This window comes from Notothenia coriiceps, unplaced genomic scaffold (genome assembly GCF_000735185.1).
Source record: "Notothenia coriiceps isolate Sejong01 unplaced genomic scaffold, NC01 NC01_scaffold00017074, whole genome shotgun sequence".
NCBI classification, from domain to species: Eukaryota; Metazoa; Chordata; class Actinopteri; order Perciformes; family Nototheniidae; genus Notothenia; species Notothenia coriiceps.
Window position 1 is genome coordinate 317,895 of NW_011349775.1, and position 20,580 is coordinate 338,474.

Here is a 20,580-nt window from a genome sequence, read left to right on the forward strand (position 1 = left end):
GAATGGGAGATAAATATCCCCAAATCTCAAAATTGTATTATATTTTGTGTGTGTTTGTGGTCCTCTTTCAGTTGAGACACTGTAGGATGCTTCCGGAAAAGACCAAACAATGGATGTTTTCATGTGTTTTCGAGACACTGATGTTAACGGGGAAATCCTGCAGGACTCAAATGCCTCGTCGGGGGTAACGCTGCCTTTCCCGCAGCGTTAAGGCCCAGATACACCGGCCAGTCACCTGAGAAGTCGCCGACGCCGACACCGACTGTTGCGTTGCCGGACTCTCCTGCGAGCCAAGCACGTATGAACTGCGTATGCGTGAGTGGCAATAACTCTCCTTACCAGCAGGCGGCGGTAGTGTGTATTCATCATTCAAAAGAGGCAACAACCGGAACAACCGGAAGACAGAGAAGAAGAACANTTTTATGTATATTGTCCAAGCATTTAATATATTCATTGCTATCGGGATGTTAAGAGCATTCCATGAATTATAACAAAAAGTTTCTGAAGTAAATTACCTACCCTACCTTTAAAATGTGGTATTTTCATTTGTACCTGGCTCTTTTTGTGTTTTTATCTATTTAATTTATGTTTGTTTGTTTGTTTGGGTTGTTTGTTTGTTTGTTTGTTGTGTGTGTGTGTGTGGTGTGTGTGTGGTGATCATGTGTAAGATGATTGCCCTCTTCTATTAGTGGAACACAATAAATATCCTACTTTAAGAAAGCCAGATTGCCTGAGCTCTGTATTTAAAGGTAATATCAATCAGCAGAGTAGAATCACCCCCCTCTGGAGGAAAGGGACACTCTTAACTCACTTTAACATAAACTGTACTTTAATACCTTAAGCTGACAGAAGGACAGCCAGGCCTGATCTTGGGTGCCTGTGTTGAGTGCGTAAGTGGAGTGCGAGTGCGTGGCGTGTGCTGTGCTTGTGTGATCATGTGTAACAATGATCTGCGCCTCTTCTATTATGGAACACAATATTAAAAGTATTCATACCTTTAAGAAAGCCAGATGCCTGGCTCTGTAATTTAAGGAATACAATCAGCAGAGTAGAATCACCCCCCTCTGGCGAGGAAAGGACACTCTTAATCACTTTAACAGTAAACTGTACTTTAATACCTTAACTGACAGAAGGACAGCCAGGCCTATCTGGTGCCGTGTGAGTGCGTAAGTGCGAGTGCGTGTGCGTGTGCGTGTGTGCGTGTGCGTGTGGTGTGTGTGTGTGTGTGTGTTCCTATCTGAGAACACAAGTCCCAAGGTCCCATGGGTTGCTGTAGGGAATATTCTCCAAAGGTCACTGCACTTAATAACCTTTCTTTATGTTCGCTGAGGAGAAACTGGAAACCTTTGGATTAAGGGAAGCGCCTCAGAACAACGCTATGTCCAACCTGGGTGGAATAGTATTAGCTAAACATTTCCTGACATTTGATTGAATGCCTTTCAAATGCCAAACTGGATTAATTTGACAGAAGAGATGCCCAAGCACAGAATCCAGGTTATAAATTCATTGCTATAACGTCCTTTGAATGTTCTTCCAGCTTATCTGGCAACAAAGGTTAAAGTAAATACAATACTGTCTGATCCAAGTCAACAAAGACTGCTTGCCGTCTTTCCTTTCTGTGAAGTCAGGTCCTGGCTCAGCCGCTCATACTAACACGACACATGAGACGGATGCTTCTCCGAGTGGAACTTCGGTAGTGAAGGTCTGAATCATAGCTCAAGCGTGAATCATGGAAAGGGATCGGTGTGAGCGAATGTCTGCATATCAGAATGTGTATACAAACTGTGTGTGGTACGAGTTGGGGACACCGACCTGTTCGGCAAAGAAGGACATGATGGTGAAGACGACGAGCGTCACAAGGACACAGTGAGTCCAGAACTTCAGCTTGTCTCGATACACTCGCCTGGCAAAACACACAATTCAGTTAGTTTTGGTTAGCTGCTGGTACAGATGCTGAAATAAAATGTCTGTAGCCTAGATTAAGGGCTAGCTGTGCTGTGATACAACACGAAGGACTCTTGAAGTATGCAGGGGGCAGCAGGGCAACAGGGTGACAAGGTGACATCACCAAACGCCATCTGCCAGTTACTTTACTAACTCAAAGAGAGAAGGGGAGGCGGGGGAGTCAGCTGTGTGATGATCTTGCAAGTATCTTACAGCTAGCGGCTGATCTGAGGCAGCCCGGTCTAATTTTAAAGCTTCAATGTGAGACTGGCATTCTGCAGCTGAAGCCCCCTACGCACAGGAGCAGGGTCCCTGACGAAAACCCCTCTGAAGGATTCTCCCCCCCCCCGCTCCAACCTGGTGACAGCACCAAATTCTTAACTGAGGCTGTTCGGGGAAAAAAGAGCTTGATAAATTACAGGCTGTGTGTATCGTCTTATAGTAATACTGTACAGTAAAATGAACCTCTACTCATCTACACTGATGAACTAAAATAGGACAATAACAATAATATTGAAAATAGCATTGAAATGTTTATGTTTAAATAGAATAACAACTAGATCAAATTGAATATAAAAACAAATAACCTTTTCCTTCTCAACCTCTATTATGTTGTTTGTAGTTGTCTATTGTTTATTTTAATTACATTTCTGTATTAAACTTTCTATGCAATATTCAAATGTTCTTAGATACTGAATTTTGGGTTTTCATTAGCTGTGAGCCGTAATCATCAAGATTAAAACAAATAAACGCTGGAAATAATGTACTTTGTGTGTAATAAATGTATATATTATACGAGTTTCATTTTAAATTGAATTACTGAAATTAATTAACTTTTCCACGATATTCTAATTTATTGAGATGGACCTGTCAAACAAAAGCCATATTTAGTAATATTAGTAAGTTATACAAGGTTATGGACTATTAATTGATTAGTCAAAAAAGCCAAGTAGAAGACACATTTCAATTTGAACCTGATGATGTTAAATTAAAAGTAAATCCATGGTGTGGTAAAAATAACTGTTTTAAAATGACATAGTTATTCATCTAATATTTGCAAAGGCTTTCCCCTCTAAACCACACATTCCATAGATGTACAATTGATCAATATTTTCTTTAAACTTTATCTCCTACCAGTCCTGGAGCTCGTCCATATGCAGGAATCTGTTGCGGTACTCTCTGGGCAGTTCAAACTGGGACGGCAGTGGGAACATGGACTCATAGAAGTCTCTCAGCACAGCTTTCACCGTGGAAGCGTCCTTATGGCTGTGGTCGATGTTATCGTTCAGACAGATGAACTTCCTGTTTGGGATTAATTAAAATACTGTTAAAACAGCTCAACAGCCAACCGAAAGGTGAATTGTGGTTGCTTAAGAGAGAAAAATGAATTAATGTATTTATGTTTTGTACTACTTTTAAGGAAAAATAATCTAGAGTGTTTCCCACCTTGGATTCTTCCTAATGTCATCTAACTGGCCGACAACATGGGACACATTAGTCCGCACCATCTTGAAAGCAATCTCCTCCTCCCCCATGATCTCAAACCTGTCGACACAGAACACGTTAGCAGCAGCAGGAGTGAGGCTAAGCAAGGAGAATATCTGAATTGTATTCATTGTGAAAAAAAGGTGCTTAAAGATGACACCTGTACTTATTTTGGTCTCTGAAGGCTTTGTGGATGCGTTCTGTGATGGGCTTGCAGTGCAGGACGAGGCCTTTGGTGACGGAAGGCTGGGGATTAAAAAAAAAACATCAGTCAGACAACAGAGTAAAATGTTATATATTTGTATCTATCAACATTATAACATAGCACATATTTTCCGTATATCGTGTAACACTACAAGAAGTGCACATTTAATGGGTTTAAGTGTTAGGAAACATGCTATAAAACAGTTTTTTCCAAGCAGTTGCCTTCCGTAGTGGCTCACCATGCTGGGATCATAGTAGGCCTCCTGAGTGGGGTTTACCAGGTGGAGCTGGGTCAGGTTAGTGGGGAGAGTCTTAGAGCAGTTTATCAGCATCTGCTCCAGGCCTGTCAGGTCCTAAATACAACAAGGAAACATTACACACTTCAAAAATACAAGAATTCCTGCAAACGGTTTAATGTGAAAGAGAGAAGATAAGTCAAAGGCAGGACGGACCTGCAGGCTGAGGGGCAGCTCGTGGATCCTCGTGGCCAGAGTTCGAATCTCTCGGTCGGACAGCACGCCCGAGTGGTCGGTGTCTATTTCGTCAAACACATCAGACACGTTGAGCTGCTGCTGAGCACTCATCAGGAAGTAGAAGTATGAAAAGGCGAACTGCATGTCCTCTGAGTGACGAACGCTATGGCCTGAGGTCTTGGCAAACTCCTCCGGGAATCTGAAGAAAAATGTATGTTACCTTTTCAGACAGGGTTATCATCCAACTGAGACTAAAACTAAAAAAGGCAATGTTAAATATTCTGGTAAAATGTAGAATAATTAACTGAAACAATATTGCCTCATTAAAAATAAATAAACAAACATGAATAATTACAGTTTATTTGTATGGATATGCTGAGCAAAGTGACTAGAAGGCAACCACACACTTATAAAAAGTACACACTTTATAAAGTCAGGCAACACTAACCAGGCTTCGTGTGATTCTGTTTATTTGCACCTTACTTTGACCATCCGTTCACTGTTATTGATCATTGTGGAGAGCAGGCAGACGTTTTGTTTTGTATTATAGCAGCTATTGGATGGAATCAATACATGGGCTGCACAGGTTGTCGTGTCCGACTATCACAAGTAGAATCATAATGAAAAATACGCCGGTAAAATGTGCCTGTAGAAAACGGCTTATGCCACAATAGGATAGCAATAGCAATAGCAAGTAGTCAGTTTACCTTCGGTTGCTATGCTAACATCACCCATTTTATACCAGAGACACTTTAATAAGAGCGTTGTGATGCCAAACAGCGTCAATTCAGACTGACACACATACTTAAGGGGAATTGGGGATATGTATCAGCTGCTTGTGTGACAGTCAGACAGTGAATACTTTAGAGAGGCCGCTCTAAAGTATTAGCTAACCCGGAGCTAACGGGAGAATAAACTCCAGTGAAAGAGCAGCCAGCACTGCAGCGGTCGGTAAATGCCGCTGAAACGCATTAATAAACAATGAACCACGGCACTCTGGAGAAAAGTATAAGCTTGGAGGAGTTGTTATTTTATTTAATCTGACTTTGTGTGATTAAAAGCAACACGATCATCGACCCGACGCAGTCCGTTGTTGTTGTTGTTGTTGTTGTGAGCGCCGTTGGGGAGCAAATCAGCGATGTAAACGGTGACGTCATGACGCAGCAGCGGCTGCACCAGTCGGGCTCTGGGCGGTGTGAACAGAGCGGGAGCAGAAAAGGGAAACCGGAGCTGAACCAGAAAAGCTCTAGCTCGGAGCTAGAAAGGGAAAAGCGCTGGTGTGAAAGCCGCATGAGAGATATTTGGTGAAAAATAACACATTAGGCGCTTTCACACCGCAGTACTTTTCCCACTTTAGTTCCGATATAGTTCGGAAATGTCACGTTCACACCAAAAAACTCTGGAACTAAAATTAGTTCATGAGAACCTTTTCACCCCCCTGCTAGAGAGCATGGACTTTCGTGGGAGAAAAAGGTTCCTATGTCTGATTGGCTTGGCGGAATGCAAACCACGCCCCGTAAAACTCCCAAAAGGTTTTGTGAAGGATTTTATTATCCTCGCATTAGCATTATTAGCATTAGCATTAGCCCAGCGCACAAACGCAGAGAGACTAACTTATGGCAACAAAAAATAAAACATGGGAGCGGTGGAGATGAGGCGGTGTCGGCGTTCTGGCGATTTACTCGGAAGGCTTCAGTAGAAGCTGCTGGGAGTCCCAGCAGCTTCTACTGAAGCCAGTCCCCAACTCCGGGGACTTCCGGCCGGGGACTTCGGGTGGCAGTATACGCCGTGAAGTTGTTTGCGGCCTGCCAATAAACCTAAAGCAGAAGAAGAAGAAGTGATGACAGCGGCTTCATTTGCCTAATCCTCTCCCAGGGACTTATTCCGGTGTGAACGCGATCTGTACTTAGTTTGATGAACCTTTGTGGGAAAAGTACTGCGGTGTGAAAGCGCCTAATGGTGCTCTAGGAAGAGATTCAGGTGATAAGGTGGGGGGGGTTACCTTGGTTGGTTATTGGCTAATGGTCACACAATCCAAAAAAATCGTTATGACATCATAAAGTGGCCAAAATCTGATCAGGTCATTTCAGACAGGCTTTTATATAAATGGATCAGGACAAAAAGAGAGAATCTTTTTTCCTGAAACTTTCAGAATTTCTTTACACAGAGGGTTAGTGTTTATGTATAAAACACATGGAAAAGAGGATTTTGCATAATAGGTGACCTTTAAAAACAAAGGTCCGTCACACTCACGTGTCCTGCAGCTCCTGCATGATGAGACGGTCAATCATGTGAGGCATGTGGGCGGGGACTTTGCGGGAGGTGAATCCGAACTGGCCGTTGAGCAGCTTGTTGACGTAGCGCAGCGAGTTGGCAAAAGTGTCCTGCAGCCGGCGGCCAGCGGCACCTCCGTCGGCCTCATACGACAATTCTCTCTGCAGACGCTCCTCTTCCTGTGGAGTCAAAACAGAGAGATTCATGTTTGAAGAAATATAAAATGATTAATTAGAAAAGTGGAAGTTGTCGGCCATGTTTACCTCCAGCAATTTCTGGAAGTACTTCCTCCTCTCCCAGGGCAGGAAGCCTCTGTCTGCGTGGATGTAGTGCTGGAGTCTCCTCCCCACTGGAGCTCCACCTGCAGCGTTCCCAGGCTCTCTCTGACTCTCCGTGCTCTTGGGTTTGGAAATTCTGCTCAGCAGTTTGGAAGTCTTGGGCCTCTCGATCGCAGCATTCAGATTGTAATGTTTGGGATTTTCAAAGTCTTTTTCCTGCTTATCATCAATATCGACTATGATTAGAGGAGTGACAGGTTTTACCGGCACAGCCACATCTTTCCTTATCATTTCTTCGTTTGGGTTTGGATTTTCCTGCATGATATTTCCTGCTTTATCTTCCACGGGTGGTTTTCCTTCTGAATGCTCTCCCTCCAAGTCTTTATAAGGCTTTCCCTGGAGCTTGGCTGCTCCCTCATTATGGGATTGTGAATCAATGACTTGCTTCTTTTCAGTCATGTAGGATTTTAGAAGTTCAGCCTTTGTAAAGTTATAACCCTTCATAGTCATGTCCCCGATCAGGAGCTTCTCGTCCAGCTTCTGCAGCTCACTCTGTATATCTGCAGGTAGAAGTGACTCATTCAGTGAAGGCACTTGTATTGCAGCCTGAAGTTCACCAGGCTGCCTCTTCAGGATCTTAGGACCCTGTTTGTCCTCGGGAATATCTAAGAACGGGACGGGAGGCTCCGGTGTTGGGGTCGGCTTCGGATCTTTGTCGGCATCTTTGCTCGCAGCTGTGGACACGTTGACCTGAGGCGCCTCGCGGGTGTCCACGGCTACACTGAAGCTCATTACGAACTCTGTGTCATCGTCCTTCTGGAGAGTGAGATTGTACTGGATCTGGGTGGCGTTGTGACCCGGGTAGAGCAGCAGGTGAATGGTCTTCCACTTGTTGGCGACGGAGGTGTGGCGAAGCGCCGGGTTGTCGCTGGCGTGGGCCTCGGAGACTCTGCGGGCCAGTCGGTCGAAGCTGAAGTACGGCCTGGTCTCACCGACAGGGAGGGTGTACAAGCTCTGATTCCTCAGCAGGGTCACATGACGCAGCTCGCCAAAGTGCTCTACATCAGAAATTAATACATGTTAAAGGCTAGATTTTTGAAATAGGCCAACTAAAAATAGCCTGAATCAGAATACCTTTATTAGTCCCACAGAGGGGACATTTACATTGTTACATGGGTGCAAGTTACACAGTTTACAAAATACACATCCTGTAACAATTCTGAGGATTTAGCAGCCAGGTATATATTGCACAGTTATTAACGGCATATATACACTCAGCCCAAAGCCCATTGTTTCCACTGAAGACATTCATATTTTCAAAGGAGTTACTGTTATTGGTTTAGTAGTTATTATTCATATTGTAACTACAGTTGACTTTGAGTGTCCATGTTCATTGTCATTAAGGAAAATGTCACCCACTTTAACTTTGTTTCTAATGAATGTGTTTTTAATGTATTTATGGACAACACAGTAGGTTTAAAGCACATAGGAATTAGCTTTAGTAGGCTTTGGATTAGCATCCAACACTTGTTGGAGGGATTTGTCAACAACAAGAACATTTAGAATATCACCAGACACATTAAGTTATTGTTGTAAAGAAACTATGTCTGGAAGATATAAACATGTTTTGGATTATGAAGGCACTTTGAGGGATCAAAACACTAGAAAAGCACTGTATAAATGCCCCGTGTAAACTCACCTTGGCCACAGTCCCCCACATCGAACCCACAGGAGAGAACGTTGCAGGCCTGGTCACAGAACTTGTCTGCGAGCCAGGAGTTGGCACAGCCTTGATTGCAGTATGACGTCCCCCCAAGACCTCCGAGACCTCCTGCAAACTGCCACACCTGTCCACCAGCTCCACCCGCCCCCCCACCGATCCCGGCCGCAAACCGGCTGCTCCCTGCTGCACCTGTCCGATAAAAAGGCACAACATATTAGACATGAATAAAAGATGTAAGCTTATTAAAACAGTGAGAGTTGATGTCTTTACCGAGGCAGTCTCCTCCATCCCAGTCACAGGCAGAGTTGTTGCAGGCTTTGTCGCAGTAGCCATCTTTGATCCAAGATCCTGGGCAGCCCTCAGCACAGTTGGGGACAGGCCAAGTGAGATACACCTGCAGGGAGGGGAGGAAAGAAATGATTAGAGGCCAGTTCAGAGAAAAGCAACATGACTTGCACAAAAAAGTACGAACATTTATTTCTAAATGAACAGACGAGCCCTTTGTTTTGTTAAATTCATACCTTTTGTCCTTTCGAGTGGCTGTAGAAGTCGTCCGGCCAGACGTCTTTGCCAAACATCACATCATCATTAAGGTAAATGAACTTCTGGGAGAGCCCTGGGATGCGGTGGATGTGTGTCTCTATGGCAGGAGAGCTGAAAGTGGGAAGGTGGCTGTGGTTCTGGAAGATATCCTGGATGTCAAAGAATAAAACATTTATATTTTAGTTAGTTATTTTTCAAAATGACATATCTGTAATTGTTTTGGTAGACTTCTATTTTTTTACGTTACAAAGGGTTAAGCTGACCACCCGTTCCGGTTTAAGGGTCAGGGTGGGAGAATCTGGGGCTTAAATTGTACCTGATGTGTGACAACTGTAACTCTGAGGCTATCCAGGTTGAGCCAAGAGGGAATCTGCCCGTTAGTGACGATGAAGATGTGTCGCACCCAGGGGGCGTGTTTCTCCACAGAGCGCAGTGAATAGCGGAGCTCCTCGTTGTCCTCAAACCGGCTGGCAGAAACATCTTCATCCTGTTTGGACTGAGGAGGAAAAACAATGAATCCTTTGCATGTATCTCAGGGGACAATACTGCTCATGATGAACAGCTATCAGGGTGTTAGAGAGGAGCAGTCGTACCTGTGAGATGGCAGTGAGGTCCCAGAACAGGTAGCCAGGGCTGATGGTTAACTCTATACCATCCAGGGTCAGGTTCTTTTTAGCCTGCTGGGTCAGATCAGTGAAATCCTGTGGGGTTTTCAGGTGGAGCAGGGCGATGCTGGCTTCAGAGTACAACTCGAACTAATGGACGCATAAACAAAAACAGTAAGGTGTTAAAAGCTTGATAAAGTACTCCAGTGTTTGATATTGGATTTAAAACTTAGTATCTTTCAAGATCCTTTTGAATACCGGTACTGGACGTTTTTACTAACACTTATGGTACCAAGAGAAAGAATCATACTTTGGTGATCATTTTGTTTTTGCGAGAAGGGGTGGGATTAAATAAGTGTAAACTTCTTCCCACCACTTTTCGGATGTGTAATTAAGTCGATTATTTGTTTATACATACCCCGGTAATTTAGAATCATTAATATTTTTGTAGATCAATTTGACACTGATTAATTTTGTATTGTATAATAATTCTCATGTTACATTTTTGTATTATTGTTTCACACATTCAAAATAAATGAAGTCAAATAAAAAAATCCTCAGCTTTTTTATATTCTGCCATCATTATGCCAAATAACTTTACCAATTAGATTTGTAATTGACCAGATAATCACAACAAATAATGCCCTTCCCATCAACTTTACTGTAGCTAAAGTAACTTTAGCAAAACATCAACATTTCCGCATTGCCATTGTGAGCATGTTAGCATTTAGCTCAAGGACCAAGGTACAGTTAAAGGGCTGCTAGCATGGCTGTAGATTCTTAGACCCATTATCAGTTTACAATACAGAAGAATAACACACTGTTATGTTTCAGCAAAGACACTCCTCTGACAAACGAGAACTTCAAAATAATAATCTAGACTCTGAGTTTGTAACAGACTTCCTTGATATTGGTTAAAAAATTCCAAAGCCAAGTTCTTAGAGATGAGGTTTCTATGTTAAATCACAGAATCGCCATTTAAAAAGGTAGGGTAGGTATGTAAGAATGGAGAAACCAGCTTGAGTGCGCTAGAATTTGAAAGTACACAACCAAAAAAAATCTGCCCCTTCCTTCAGATTTCCTTACAGAGCCCCTCCTCCAACACACACGAACGCGCACATGACCAATGAGGGCAAGAGGTAAGTTTGTGCATGAGATGGAAGGCTGACAGGCAGGTAGGCCATCCAATTATCTTCCGCGGGCCGAGGCAGATAATTGGTCTTGATTTTTACAGCGCCACGGCTTCCACAGATGAAATATTTGTATGTATTTATTGTCAAAGCATTCAATTTATTCATTGCTATCGAGATGTTAAGAGCATTCCATGGAATATAACAAAAAGTGTTTCTGAAGTGAATTACCTACCCTACCTTTAAGTGACAAATCACCATAGTCAAGCACAGGTAAAAAGGTCACAGTGACTAGCCTTTTCCTGGCCTCAAGCGAGAAACAGGACTTGTGAATTACCTACCCTACCTTTAAGTGACAAATCACCCCATGCACAAATAGTTTAGCCACAGTGCAGCCATGATTATGACCACTCATGGAGGCGGGAACGTTTACTAGAAGTCTGGGAATGAAAACTACAAGATTGACGGTTGACCTTTGACCCTGCAGTTACAGAGGTAAAATCAAAGCAACTATTAAGATTGTGTGGCGGCACAGAACAACAAGCGTGTGTGTGTGTGTGTGTGTGTGTGTGTGTGTGTGTGTGTGTGTAGAGGTGAGATTGGAAAATTCAGTGATGTCATCTCATCCATGGGGGTCACATGGGGTTGATTTTAGGAGGGTTATATGAGGCATCGAAGGACACATGTGAGGGAGAGAGTGCCGGGGGAGAGAGTGCCGGGTGAGAGACCCCCCGGCACGGCCCATTTCAAACAATTTGTCTCGCCTGTTAAACTCTAATCTTCCCAGGAAAAAGACTCACCCCGTCTCACTCCATCATCAAACACCGAATCCAAAAGTCTGACATGAACTCGACTCTTTTGTTTTTCTCTGCTCCTGTTTTTAGGTGAGGAGGATTAGCGGTGTCTTATGAACCCGGCGGGGAGCAGCCAGCCGCGGATCACATTGCTGTCTTTATTATAGCTGTCTTTATAGTCCTGATAATGCTCTAACACACGCACGTAAAGAGGAGGTGTGTGTTGGCCTAACACTGGCACATGCCTGCCTGCCTGCAAGTGTAGGCTATTTTTTTTTATACACACGACACGTTATTACCAAATTGGTCAGAATGAATATTAAAACTGAAATCATTTTGGTGGATTTACTTTTTTCTAGACTGATGAATTAACCAAAAGAAAGGATTTTGGCTCTGTAGATACAGCTAAATGAAAATGGAAACTATTTGACTATTGACAAAAAGTGTGAATATGTTTGTAGAACCTAACTGAAACTGAAATAAAAAGAAAAATAATTGTGATTAGCATGTTCTCACATTAATTGTTCTAAATCAAGGCTCAAGATACGGCCTCAGAGCAATTTTTATATGACCCCAAACATGTTTATAATACTTTTTTTTGTTCATTAACATGTCCTGTGTGAGGCTTACTCTTGCAATATTATAAACTGATCACTGCTGAGAATGTAATTAGTTTAGGGTAAAACTAATTAACGTCGTAGTGAGTGATCTTTTTAGCAGGTGGGTTGAGATGCTACATCTGAGCTGAAGCACATCATCCTGCATCACGTGTCGGGTGGAGAAGCCACGACCAGTCCCAACATTACAAAGGTGACAGATAGAGGGAACTGAAGCAAAAATATATAGGTCTTTGCATAATGTACCAAATATTGTCAATGTAATGACATGACATGTAAACTTTGGTTGTTCCAAGTTGATTATCCAATGCCTTGAATATAAATAAATATTCTAGAAAGTCAGTGATTCCAGCTTTTGAAATGTCTATACAGAGTGTAAATAGCCTGCATTTTTGCACTTAAGCATGCATATAAATGTTTCAATAGAGATTTCCCTACACTTAAAATATGCATTGCCCACCTTCAAGAACACTTTAGCATTTTAAAGCCTTTTCAAATATTTTTAAACCTACATTTTTAAACTTTGCATTTTATTCTTAATACTTGGTCTGTAATTCTTAGTTTTACTCCTAATCAAAATATTATTTTAGCCCATTTTCATCAGTCAATGTTTATATAGCGCTTAAAAAAACATAGCTTATTTCAAGACGCTATTCATCAACTCTTTAAATTTGTATGAGAAAAAAAGACCTTAGGATGTTGCTTCACGGTGGAGATGAGACCCCGTGTGGACAACAGTAAACACATACAAATACACGCTAATGCAAACACATCAGCACGGCAGGCGCGTACACAAACACTCGGGCGGATGATCGGGGTTGTGGGGCAGCTTTCATCACCATAGCACTCGATCTAACACCGGCTATAAATAACGGCCGTCCCTCACTGCTGAACCTCTCCATCCACACCATGCACATCATCCCTCTTTCAGAGAATCAGCCTGGCGTCACCAGGAGACACTTTGAAACCCAAACTGTGTATTGTGGGGTGGCCAGTGTACCTAGAATCCTTTCAGCCTTAAAACACACACAAACTTTCCATCCCGGAGTTTGTTTGGCTTCACATGAACTAGCATCGTCTCTACTCTGTACCACACTGCCTTCACGTAACCTATTGCCATTATAAAACATGACAACTGGACTCCAAACAGGTAATGCTGGCCGCACAAGTTTGAGATGACAGGGTATGTCCAAGAGTGCAGAAGAAGGTCAGTAAAGTCCTTGTGACCTTTCGGTGTGCTGGCTGGCGCCGCGCCACTCCAAACAGTTGTTCTAATGTTAACCCCCGCACCGCCAGCTAAGGTTACAGCCCGAATGCCGCTGGGTATTATCACACGACCCACCAGGCTGCATTGCAACCGACAAACCTGGAGACAAATGCTGCAGTAAAGGGACAACTGGGTGTGGTGATGATATGTAGGTTAAACACTGTTAACCTACATATCATCACATATGAAGACACAGTGAGTCTGACTCCCCTGAGCTGCTCCTTTGTTCCAACAAACAGTTGTATATGGTTGACTATCATACAGCATTACTAGAGTGTTATTATGTACAGTGCATTATTGTATATTAATTGCAGATAAAAGGTATCTGCAGGTTCTTGTTGGAATTCTTTTATTAAATGCCATTAGGTCCATTTAAAAAACAAAAAAAACATACAAAAAAACAAAAAAAAAATGTGTTGATTTTATTTGATTTAAAATTGTATTTAATTGTATCCGTTTTAAGATTACAAAAAATGAATTAAGCAGTATATCAATAAGCTGTGGACCTTTAGAATTTGATAATTTTGCTAATAATAATTTTATTAGATATTGCTGATGACTGTTATTCTTTTTTTAAATGGAAAAATATTCCCATTTGAGAAGCGAGAACAAATGACTTTTAAAATTGATTATTTCACCTTTAAAAACACATTATTTCAGTTTTTTTAGCTTAGTGCAATTCATTTTAAGGGCTTTTCATGAGTCCACTGAGTGAAAATATGTTGTATAGGTATTCTGTTTTACATTTAGAAACTACAAAGGCAGTTACAAAATATGTTATCTAATCGGTCAATTCATTCTTATCAGCCATGTGAGTGTATTAATGGAAGACGGGACGAACAGTTGACTCACGGCCGTCCTGACTGTCTGCTGCTGTGACAGGGTCACATGCACTGTTTTGTTTTCTTTGATTATTTCAGAGTAATCCAAGCTCGTTACTGGCATTCCTCCCTCTCAAAATATAAAGCAGACTTCTTATTAGAGAAAATTATTAGATACACAAGCCGCCGAGCTAAACAGAGGCTCTTTATCCACATCCCAACGTAACCGTTTAAAATAGAAAAAGCCCATATTTAGCATGACAGTGCAACCTCCTCTCCAAGGAGAATTTGACATTTGTCTTTAACACTTTCCTAAATGATGCTGCCGCTGAGATGTACAAGAATATCTTATTATGTGCTTGCACAAAAACCTTCAGCTCTGTCATAAGACACTGTGTGAGTGACATCTGGTGGCAAAGTCCAGTTATGTTAAACTTGTTTTTTACCACAAACTTAAAAAACGCCTTTTACAAATAATGCACATTCTCTGCATCAGATGAGTAATATATTTCTTAAAAGAAAGATAAAAGTAATGCATGTGCACTGTACATCCATCAAGTGTGCAACAATGCCACCTGCTGTTGAAACTGAAATATCCATTTAAACAAAAGTGGATTTTTTAAATGTTCTTCCTCAGCTTGAATTTCGGAGGAAAACACAATAAATGTGATCTTTAATTTGTTAATATTTCAACAAGAAAAAACCTAAGAAATGTCTTAGAAGAAGAAAAATGTACAACTTTCCCAAATAGACAATGGTGATGTTAAGAAACAAAGAAGTAGTGTTCAGAATCCCTTCTGCTGTGTTTTACAACATGTATCATTAAAATACCTATCATAAAAGGTGGCTTGAGTATAAAAGGATGGGCCACATTTAGAAGGCTACGAGGTTATTTGAATGTGTCAGGTGTTCCAACTAAATCAGGTTAATATAATAATCAAATCAGCTGACAAGTTAGTAAGTATTAAATGTAAGCAATAAGTGTTTTACCTGATTGATTTTAGTGGTGATGACAGAGGGCAGTTTGACTCTCAGCTGCTCCGTTTCCTTAAAGGTTGCTGGGAAGCCGCTCAAGTACGCCAGAGACTGCATGCGGATCAGACCAGGAGCCTCTTTATCTGTCGTCTGCAAAACACACAACAAAGACAGTTGTATTTATTTCTTTAGTTCCGAGATCTTACTCTTATCTATAAAAGGTAGTTCTGGACATAAGTGAGGACCCTTATCTATAAAGGTAGTTCTGGACATAAGGGGGGACCTTACCCCCTTGATACAATTTAAATATGCATTTCAAAGTGAATATAACGGTGATGAACTCACCAGGTAACATCTGGACACGGAGAATTTCTGGACTTCTTTAGATACATCTTTGTAGGCTTTATCAGCTGAAAAAAAAATTAACATATTAAAATCTTCATTTACATAAGACAAGAAATCTTATGCCCCTCTTAAGATTTAAAAAAAAAGTTTTTTTTAGTTATGTTCTTAATATCAGACCTTTTAGATCATTAACACGGTTAAACATTACTAACAGGGTTCAATACTAAGCAGCAGATTGTGTGTTATATATAAAAGGCCAGCCATGAGAATATTTACAGATGTTTATGTCTGAGCTCACACGTTCCCCTCTATTGATCTTTGAAACTGCTGCTGTAACTTATAATATAGATTTCTCTCCCCACCGCTGCAGCATTCTCATGTTAACCATTAACCACACTGCAAATAACATATTTTGCATACATTTTCATATCTCAATGATAATCTGCTTGCTCGTTTCAGCTATTACGCCACTGTGGTTTTATGGTTTTCCCTGGAGAAAAATATATGGAAATATACCAGATTTTACCCTTATTTTTGCATAGTGTACTTATTCTAAACATTTGCTTCTGAATTTGTTTGTGTGTTTTTACTGTCGGCCTGCGAATGGAAGACAGCAACAGACACGGTGGTGGACGGGTTGAAGGGTGTGTTCATCAGCAGCAGCTCTTTGGCAGTGGAGAAGGAGGGAGAGAGCGACGGCAGCTCTTTGAGAGTGATGTTGGCAGGCAGAGCGGGGTCCAGGGCCAGCATTGGCGCTATGATGCAGTGGGACAGCAGGCATTCTGGCTTTACACTAAACACACAAAGACATCATACTTTATGTCATGCATCTTTACTCAGTGCTCTCACTCAGACGACCCCCTCCTCTGACTCTGTGGTTTTGCACCAATAAATGTTCAAACTGCATACGTGTGAAATTAGTCAAGTTCACACGTTCAGCAAACAGCTTCCTTTGTGGAAATGTTGCATCGAGCCCCTCTCTGTGTCTGCGGTTTTAACTCACTGGGGTTATCATTTTGACAAAAGAGAATACGGAGAAGATGAGAAAGATAGGACCCCTTGTTAACTCGTTGATGGTGAACACAGGAAATCCCTATCTTTGACTTGTATCTCCATTGTGGTTCAGCTTAAAGATTAACATTATTAACAAAGTTAAGTCCTGGCAAAATGTGAGTAAGAATCTTCCACTTAGATATCTTAGAAGAATGCTGCATGACAATAAATCTTCATTATTAACGATGCTGGCCCTCTTTTGTCTCCATCAAATAGCTGATATTCCACCAGTTTACACTTTCTGGTGGTTTAAAAGCCCGCCCCCAAACTTCCTGTTTCAACATCAAACTCTAAAAGATGCTGTTCCATTGTGCCCATAACGGTCATTTGTCATTCGTGTCGCAACTGGAAAATGACATCTAAAATAATAAATGTTCATAAGTTGTAAAGAGAAGATTACATTATGCTGTATAGTTGTACTTAAAAAAGTGAAAAAGATGTACAACAAGACAATATAGATTGTGTACCTTTTAGAAAGTGGTGGCCATCCCTTTTATATCCGATGCCTTATATGGGGGGAATTGTGTGATTCAATGAGTATGAATTTCTTATGGAAATATTGGGTTGGGGATTTAGTCAGAGTAAACCAACATCAGATATTTCATCAACATAGATTATGTAGGAACAGTCCTGGAATAAATCCTACCTTCATTAAGTTCAATAATTTACGCACGTTTCTGGAGGATATAGTTTGTGTTGCTGTTATACTGTTTTGCATTGTAAAAGAGAAATACTCACAATTAAGTCTATATAAATCAAAATTACAATGCAATATGACAAACTAGGATAGAGCATTTAACCCCTCTAACTTTAGGACACACACTATCTTCAGTCTCACCTCTCTTTTGGCACTTCAGTTGTCTCACTGGCATTTTTCCCCAAACGTTCCCTGTGTGCAAGGAAACAGAGACTTCATATCATTTTCATCCCACACAACATGAAGTAGCAACATTTTCAGCAATGTATCATTCACAAAGGTCTGTAGACGTCAATACCAAAGAATAACTACACAATTTGAACATGCTGAGAGAAGAAGAAAAGTTTATAGACTAATGAAACAGCAACTTTCTCCTCTGAGTTTTTTTACCTTTGATCTCAGATCCTCTCTTCCTCTGGGGCAATGTCTGAACAAGCCAATCAGAGTGAAAATGATAATGCTACAGCTCAGCTTGCATGCTAATTCGGACTGTGTTCAGGTTTAAACTAAAAACACTGGAGTCTCTTTGCACAATATGCTGTAGGACAAGACTTTCTGCAGGAAAAAAATGGCTTAAATATAATTGAAGGCATGAGTTACACCCACATTTATTCTAACTAACCATCAAGCTTGACTGCAACGCTACATTAGCACAAACAATGGAGTCACAGCTTACCTCAGTGCCCTTTGTTCCTCCTCCAGTATCTCTTTGACCGTCTTCAGTTCTTTCAGCAGAGCCACGTCTGTACCGTTCACCCATGTGTAAACTACATCAATAGGCATGGGCAGACAGAGCCTGCAAAAAGAAACACTCATATCACTCAAGACAGTCCTCACACTGCAAAGCCTTGTCCCCGATTCCCTCCCCAGCGAGCCTGATCTAGATTTGCTCATGCATGGTTACTCCTCGCTCTTGTTCTTTCAGATTTCTCTCAAGGGAAGGATAAAAACAGTCTTGAGTAGGAAGGATTTTGCAGGAAGGGGACACACTTTTTCATACAACATTTATTAATATGCTAAGAGTTTGACTTCCTCTACAAAGAAGACTTTGCACTATAGCCAGCTGTTTGCATTATGCATTCTTCTAAATGAAGGCGTGACACAATTGTGAAATTCATGCATTTCTTTTGTTTTGATGTGTTCAAGGCACCCCTCTTTAGGAGCATGAATAATTAGTATAATCACCTGCTTTGGAACGATTTGCCACCCACATTGTCTCTGTAGGAGTCAAAGAGCACATGATACTGGTCCCGACTCCACTCGACCACCACCTGTATGGAGAGGAGGGGACGCAAAATGATACATTAGATATATGTATTATCAAGTCTATGGATAAAACCCTCTAGGGATAAGCAGTTGCTAATGTTGCTTCCGCCCAAATATCACACAGCAAAGGCACACCAAACCACACTAAAAAAAACGGGCGGACTCATTATCTGTGAAGGTAGACACCATGTAGGCCTACTATAAGGCTTTCTTAATATTCACATTTAAATAATAGTTCAATTGAAGACTATATAACACACTTGTAGTGGCAATTTCTTATATTACCTTATATGCTCAAACCAAATGCTTCTAAAAGCATTGTCTAACACTACTGTACCATTTCTCCATATTTGCTGTTTCCTCTGCATACTCTAATGAGGGTTATTATTCTCAAGCGCTTCAAGGCCACAGGGCTGATTTGGCAGACTATGTTGATTCTCCTCTTCACACAGTTTGAACTTCCATGTTCTGATAACTGTTATACTTTCTATAGCTCAAGGACACAGGTGTCTAATAGCGATATGAGACATCCGTGTGAAAGCAGATTTCTGAGGCGTTCCGCCATGCTACACAAAACTTTGTCTGCCCGCCCTATCTTGTGTATAAGCTTTGCTATGTTGTGACTATTGCGCACACTCTTACAGACTATCATATACTCTGTGAGACCTGTACCATTTGAAGCTTCAAATAAATAACCAACAAGACAACGCTGCTTGCTTTCACCAGTTTATTATTGATTACTCTCATTGTACATCTTTACAGTATTGACGAGTTTAAAATATCTACGACACACTACAGCAAGAACGTATACTCATATCAAAAATTCTTTAAAATATGTGTGTGATATATTCTCAAATGATCCTTAACAAAAATGATTTAACATACAACGTCGTGAACTGTCAGTAAGCAAACCATAGGAATCAATGTTTCAAGACGTGTGAGACTTTTCTCTGAATGCGTACAAATTGGGTGATTTATAATCATGCCGAAGTAGCATGAACACCTCAAAGATTCACAAAACCCGTGAATTAAAGATAAAAAGCTAATTAGTTTTTCTAACGAGCTACACAACTTCAAACAGCAGAGTTTTTTTAATGGAATCTGGTCCGTCGTTGTCTAAGTACAACCAAATCAGGTAACAGCTGTCAAGAAAATAGCGTTATCTTAACAAAACTGACTGCCAGTGAGTGACTGGAGTTAAGAAAATAGAAGAAGCTCACCTCTCCAAACTGAAAGGCGGACACTATCATGAGGACTATCCCCCCAAAGCAGAGGTAGAGCCCATACCGATGGGACAGGCAGGTGTAGGTCTGCCGCTGCAACAGCTTGAGCACCGAATTGACGACTACCATGGTTCTCTTTGGCAAAGCATGCCGCTGCATTCATTCAAAAGGGCAGGTTTCACGCACTAAACAAAGAAAGTAAACATCACAGGCGACCCATTTGTCAGCTGACCACCAGCCAGACCATGAGCCAGACTGCATGACACATGACAACGATACATTTCAGTTTTCTTCGGCGGTGGGGACGCTGCTGCGGCCCGGCTGCTTCTCCTCATCGCCCTCTGCTGGAGAGGAGCCGGGCTCATGGTGCCTTCAGGGTCAACCACCCCTTTCTGATTAAACATCCAGCAGACATGAAGATAATGAAGGTTTAAAGAGAACGATGGAGAACCATTATCATAAATTAAAAGTCGTGTTTTGGATCTCCTGAAGAATGTTAGTCAAACATTGTATTTCATTTCACCCCTTTTGTCCTTTACCAAAACTTGAGAAAAGTGTAAAGCTCTTTAGCTGCTAGCTATCTGTTGTTTACATAAGTTAGCGAAGTAGCTTAATCTTTTTATGTTTTTTTTGTTTTTTTTGCATTTCTGATATCAAAAAGCATGATTCCTATATATTTTTTTATAATACTTAACAAATTTTGCAGGAGTTCCGAGCACTGACAAAATTCATACATGTATTCATAAGAATGTTTACGGGGTACATAGAATTAAAGTTGGCAGATGCTATTTGCACCAGGGTTTCTATAGCCACAAAGAGCCATTGGCTCACTTCATTGATCCTGAATTGTCCCTTTCCTATAA

At 41.3% G+C, this 20,580-nt stretch overlaps 1 protein-coding gene across 2 annotated transcripts in view; it reads right to left on the minus strand.

Annotated features, from left to right (window-relative positions):
* Nucleotides 1–20,011, minus strand: part of gnptab (N-acetylglucosamine-1-phosphate transferase subunits alpha and beta) — a 24,384-nt gene extending 4,373 nt beyond the window's left edge. Inside the window, exons 1-20 of one of the 2 annotated variants that reach the window (XM_010776576.1) lie at nucleotides 19,715–20,011; nucleotides 18,414–18,499; nucleotides 17,905–18,024; nucleotides 17,370–17,420; nucleotides 16,069–16,271; nucleotides 15,479–15,543; nucleotides 15,149–15,283; nucleotides 9,518–9,679; nucleotides 9,241–9,420; nucleotides 8,903–9,073; nucleotides 8,652–8,775; nucleotides 8,358–8,570; nucleotides 6,644–7,716; nucleotides 6,360–6,559; nucleotides 4,086–4,305; nucleotides 3,873–3,986; nucleotides 3,596–3,675; nucleotides 3,391–3,489; nucleotides 3,079–3,246; nucleotides 1,813–1,903 (exon numbers count right to left, since the gene is read on the minus strand). In XM_010776576.1, coding sequence (XP_010774878.1) covers nucleotides 1,813–1,903; nucleotides 3,079–3,246; nucleotides 3,391–3,489; nucleotides 3,596–3,675; nucleotides 3,873–3,986; nucleotides 4,086–4,305; nucleotides 6,360–6,559; nucleotides 6,644–7,716; nucleotides 8,358–8,570; nucleotides 8,652–8,775; nucleotides 8,903–9,073; nucleotides 9,241–9,420; nucleotides 9,518–9,679; nucleotides 15,149–15,283; nucleotides 15,479–15,543; nucleotides 16,069–16,271; nucleotides 17,370–17,420; nucleotides 17,905–18,024; nucleotides 18,414–18,499; nucleotides 19,715–19,876 — 3,717 coding nt within the window. In that variant the 5' untranslated portion in view covers nucleotides 19,877–20,011. Of the gene's footprint in view, nucleotides 1–1,812; nucleotides 1,904–3,078; nucleotides 3,247–3,390; nucleotides 3,490–3,589; nucleotides 3,676–3,872; nucleotides 3,987–4,085; nucleotides 4,306–6,359; nucleotides 6,560–6,643; nucleotides 7,717–8,357; nucleotides 8,571–8,651; nucleotides 8,776–8,902; nucleotides 9,074–9,240; nucleotides 9,421–9,517; nucleotides 9,680–15,148; nucleotides 15,284–15,478; nucleotides 15,544–16,068; nucleotides 16,272–17,369; nucleotides 17,421–17,904; nucleotides 18,025–18,413; nucleotides 18,500–19,714 lie in introns of both variants that reach the window. The other variant, XM_010776575.1, reaches the window with a different exon arrangement.
* Nucleotides 20,012–20,580: the final 569 nt, after the last annotated feature.